The 4,931-nt window shown below is 43.6% G+C and overlaps 1 protein-coding gene across 2 annotated transcripts in view; it reads left to right on the top strand.

Annotated features, from left to right (window-relative positions):
- LOC103380809 (steroid hormone receptor ERR2-like) overlaps nucleotides 1-4,931 on the top strand; it is a 110,801-nt gene that overhangs the window by 69,685 nt on the left and 36,185 nt on the right. For both annotated transcript variants that reach the window (XM_025056693.1, XM_008312904.3), the window contains 2 exons: nucleotides 2,356-2,523; nucleotides 2,886-3,113. In XM_025056693.1, coding sequence (XP_024912461.1) covers nucleotides 3,064-3,113 — 50 coding nt within the window. In that variant the 5' untranslated portion in view covers nucleotides 2,356-2,523; nucleotides 2,886-3,063. The remainder of the gene's footprint in view (nucleotides 1-2,355; nucleotides 2,524-2,885; nucleotides 3,114-4,931) is intronic.

Here is a 4,931-nt window from a genome sequence, read left to right as displayed (position 1 = left end):
TCCCTCCTTCTGTCCACCACACACTGTCTGTGTGCTGAGGTCACAAGGTCAGACGTGAAAGCGCGGTTTGCTCATAAATCTGAATTTTAATCACTGTGTCCGAGACTGGAGGGGAGGGGCGGGGCTTTCTCCGTGTCCCTGTGACCAACACAATATATAATTAGTGTGTATCGACAGATGCTGATTGGTTCTTTTTCTCTTTTACGGAGACGAGCCGCTGATCCGCACAGATACTCTCTGCGTTTCCTGATCCGCTCTGAGAAACGCCGCTGTCGATGACAACTGTGTGACTTCAGTCAGGACTGAACGCAGGTCCGGCTTATGTTCAGTCAGTGGGCGTTAAATCCAAATCATTTTCTTATGTTTGGAGACACAGAAAAGGCTGCGATGAATCACACACGCTGAAAAACTATTAATAAACCTCGACTACAGCCTTAAAAAAAGCCCGGTGGTTAAATCCCAGACGGCTGTGATCTGCTTACCAGGACACAGTCTTCTTGGTCAGGAAGCCGAAAATCTGTTTTGCTTAAATACAGACTTAATGATTGGATTACTGTTTCTTGGTTTGGGGATAGCGTGATAGTGGGATTACAGTGTGTGCACTCAATAGATTTCCTGTCAGATGCCATGAAACCCAGTGTCCCCCCGGTTGGGGAGGCGGACTGTCGGAGTGGGGAGGAGGAGGGAGAGAGAGAGAGATGGAGAGGAAGAGGGGGTGGGGGTGAGGCTTGGACTTACAATGTGGCCCACCTCAGTGAACACAGGAACAAAAGTGGAGCAGCAACACTGATGTGAAATAATCACGCGTCCACGTCGGTGGTTCCTCTGATTCACAGCCTCAGTGAAGAGCCAACACTTGATTTTCAAATGGAATGATTCTTCAGCTGCAGCTCCACCTTGAGCTGCTGCGTGTCTTCCTTCTGCCTCATTAAAAACATAAGCATATCTGCTCTATTGATTATGTCTGGATGTCTTAATCAGATCAACAGGAATATCCTGCCGTTTTTTTTCCTGTGCAGGAAAGTACATTAAATGTCAAAATATTGATCAAAAATTCAATTCTGAATGCACACGCTCCTTTATTAAGGCAATCGTCCCCCTCCCCTCCGCCCCCCCGAGCCCTGGCTCCCCGTGACTCTGATACAGTTTGACATGAAAAGAGAACATTAGACAAAGATATAATTCCAGGCCTTTTTATTTTTAAAGAGGGGTTTGGGAAACAGGAGTATGGGCCGAGGCTTCTGGCGACACTGCAAACGCTGTGATCAATAAGAGCGTGTGATGGGTTTTGTATCGATCAGGAAAATGTGGGTTGATGAAGTGGGCTGGAGGGGGCGCTGGAGGGAGTGGCTCCTTTTCTGATGGTCGCCACATTACACACATGTGGAAAACGGAAGCAACTGTTGTTGTTGTTTTTTTTCTCACTGTCGTTAGCGTTATGAACATGACGGTCCAGGTGATCGTCACTGTGTGAGCGCTGAAACGTGGCTGTGGGTGAAAGACGCGCCCTGTGACGGAGGGAATAAGAGAGTTCAACTCTGTCAATGTTGATCTAAAGTTAACAGAGGTGTTTGGCTGTAAGAGATGAAGTCGAAAAGTTCCAAGACAAATTCAAACCAATTATAATATTTGTGTTAATCACTAAAAAAACCAATACATATGTATGTGTGTATATATTTATATGTGTGTATACATTGGTATATATTGATATATGTGTGTATATATTGATATATGTGTATAGTTTTATATGTGTATATCGATATATGTGTATAATTTTATATGTGTATATTAATGTTTGTCTTTATGTATATATGTATATGTATTTTTCTGTCTGTTTAAACCTAAAATTTGCATTAAATAGACCATGTATATATATATTTATACATTTCACTTCAGTTTAAACTAAAACACTTCATATTATATGGTCGATCATCGTTTTGTGGGTCCTGTGACCTGGATCTTTTTTGTACCGGTCTGCCTGCTGTCCAGATTGGCTAACCCTTTAAAAACACATTAACCAATCATGAAGAGGAATGTAGGATGGCACTCCATAAAACAGTCATATCTGGTATAATCTCCCTAATAACTCTGAAGTATGAGTCAAGTGAGTTGATTGGTGATTTCTTTCTAGAACAAACGTATTCTCTCACTGAGGTCTAACAGTGTTAATGTTCATGTTGTTTTTGTTTTCATGCTGTTGCTCGGTGTGTACTGTTGATTGGAGCGGTCATGGATCTAACCCTTTGAGATGTTACGGTGTGTCTTAGTGTGTGTCCATCAGTATTCCCTGCTCTGCAGTGACATCGTCTCAGATTAAGATCTAATCTGTCGGTGTGTCTGTCTGTGTCTGTGCAGCTCTCCCCTGTGAATGACTGGACACCAACTTGGTCGCCCCCTTAGCCTCTCCCACCAGCTTAAAGCTGCATCCCCATTGGCTGCTCCCAGGACTGCCCTCTTTGATTGTCGACCAGTGGGAGCCCCCGCTCTTGTACAGGCCACGCCCCCAGCTCTTAAAGAGCCTCGGTGTGTTCAATGGAGACTCAATCCCTTCTTTGACTTCCTCAGCCTCAGTGTGCGCTCTCTCTGCTGCTCTTCATCACCAACTCTCTTCTTCTCTTCTCCCCTTCTCTGACTTTCACACTTTACTCCTTTGTGTTTTTCCACTTCTTTCCTCCCTGTTTTCTCTCCCGCCTCTGTCCACTGTCCTGTCTTCCAGCTCCTCTCCGTCTGTCCTTCTCAGTGTCTTCACCTGGGAAAACTGACGGGAGTTTTTTTTTCTTCTTTTTTCTTTCTCTGGCTGAGAGGCAGAAGGGTTTTTTTAAATTATTTATTATTAGTATTACTATTATTGTTGTTATTTTATTGTGTGTCTATACATTGATTAGGGGAGGCAGGGGAGACAACAGCCAGGAACAACTGACCAGTCATTTCGTCCAGATATGTGGAGTGGCAGAAACTGATCTCCTCCTCCTCCTCCTCCTGCTGCTGCTGCTGCTGATTTTTTGTCCCTGCTGTTTGTTTATCTGCTCCGGCTGCAACACCTGGAATGCTTAACCTGGACTGATGGACGTTTCCGAACTCTGCATCCCAGACCCTCTCTGCTACCACAACCAGTAGGTGCATCTCTTCCTCCAGTTCCTCCACACACACACACACACACACACACACTCCTGAAATTTAAACATTAACGCCTTTAAATAAGCCTCAGTCAGTGGTTAAAAAAAGAAATATTATTTATTCATTGGTAAAGTTAACAGGGAGTTCCACTCCGCTCCACCTTTCTGTGTTTGGGACAACAGCGCTCTGTGTAGCAGAGCCCGTAGCGTGTCCTGCAGGGAGCCCAGGTCGACGGCTGTCCTGCAGCTGTCTCAAACTGCAGGGTCCCGGGTTTAACATGGTCCACGGGAAAGAACCAGAGGCAGATTAACGCCGACAATATTTCAGAGCTGTGTCCTCTGGCAGTGGCTCATGTCCAGCAGTGTCCCAGAGAGTGTCACTAGTCTTTAGAAGTAAAAAAAATAACAACAAAAACTGTATGTTGTATTTGAAGAAGCCAAAGTAGATCTGTGGGGGTTTTTTTTACTAAATTTAATTTAAATGTTTTTTTAAGTTCCTAATATAATGACATTAGTGAAATAAAGTGTTAGTTAATTTACAGAAAATAGTTGAAGGGAGTAAAAGTGGTGAACAATGTAGGAAAGACAGAAAAACCGACTCCTGAGTTTGACTGAGAAGATGCTGGAGCGTAGCAGCAGCAGCAGCAGCAGCAGCAGCAGCAGCAGCTGAGGGGAGACCCTCCGCCGTGGATCCTCTTAATGTTAAGCTGTAGATGGGATTGGAGGGTTTTAACCACAGGCCTCGCACTTTTCTACACCACCACCGCGACAAGGAATATTTCCCTGTGTGACAGCTGACTTCACTGACTCATGAGGAATAAAAAGTAAAAAAAAAATCAAACTTGTTAAACAGTTCTGTCAACAGCTGAGTCTGTGGACGGGGGAGAGAACGGGGGAGTCATTTACTAAAGTTTTTTATATATATATATAAACACATTTGTGTTTCATTCTGTTGTACAGTTTTAATACGGAGCGGTTCCTGGTTTATATCTGTCTGCTTGATGGCAGGAATATTCACAGGTCACACTTGTTTCTGCAGTTCACTCACTTTGTCATCGTCGCTATAAAAACAGTTCATTTCACAGCTGGTTTGTGGGAGAAAATGTCATATTGTTTTGAGGTAAAAAACAAACAATTTACTGAAGTAGTATTTAATACACATACCGTATCTTGTGATACATGTTTTTTTTCCCTACCTAAATATAGAGCCTTTACAAATACAGCAGCGTGTTACTGTAGTATTATGGAGTACCTCTGTGTTAGTACATGCCTACAGTGGTGTGCATGTGTGTTTGATTGAAGTGCTATCATTTTACATATGCTCCTGCACATACTATTATAGTACTTCTGAAGCTATGAATACTACATACAGTACACAGCTCAGATGCCTACTGTTGCAGACACACACATGCTGGTTTTTATCCAATACACAGTCTCATTTAATTTTTTTTTTGATTTTTTTTTTTGTAATAGCAGTGAATAAATTGATGGGATTTTATTTAAGGAAAAAACAACAAATAAAATATTTTTACACTCCTCAGCCAATAGACATCAAACTCTGAAGATTCAGTAACAAAAAGACAAAAATGTGTTTAAACTTTGAAACTAATCCCACGGTCAGACAGGAAGTCACTGCTGCTGCTGCTGCTGCTGCTGCTGCTGCTGCTGCTGCTGCTGCTGCTGCTGCTGCTGCTGCTGCTGCTGCTGCTGCTGCTGCTGCTGCTGCTGCTGCTGCTGCTGCTGCTGCTGCTGCTGCTGCTGCTGCTGCTGCTGCTGCTGCTGCTGCTGCTGCTGCTGCTGCTGCTGCTGCTGCTG

The sequence above is a fragment of the Cynoglossus semilaevis genome, chromosome 7 (assembly GCF_000523025.1).
Source record: "Cynoglossus semilaevis isolate Cse_v1.0 chromosome 7, Cse_v1.0, whole genome shotgun sequence".
Lineage (NCBI taxonomy): Eukaryota > Metazoa > Chordata > Actinopteri > Pleuronectiformes > Cynoglossidae > Cynoglossus > Cynoglossus semilaevis.
This window is presented reverse-complemented; position numbering and strand designations above follow the sequence as displayed.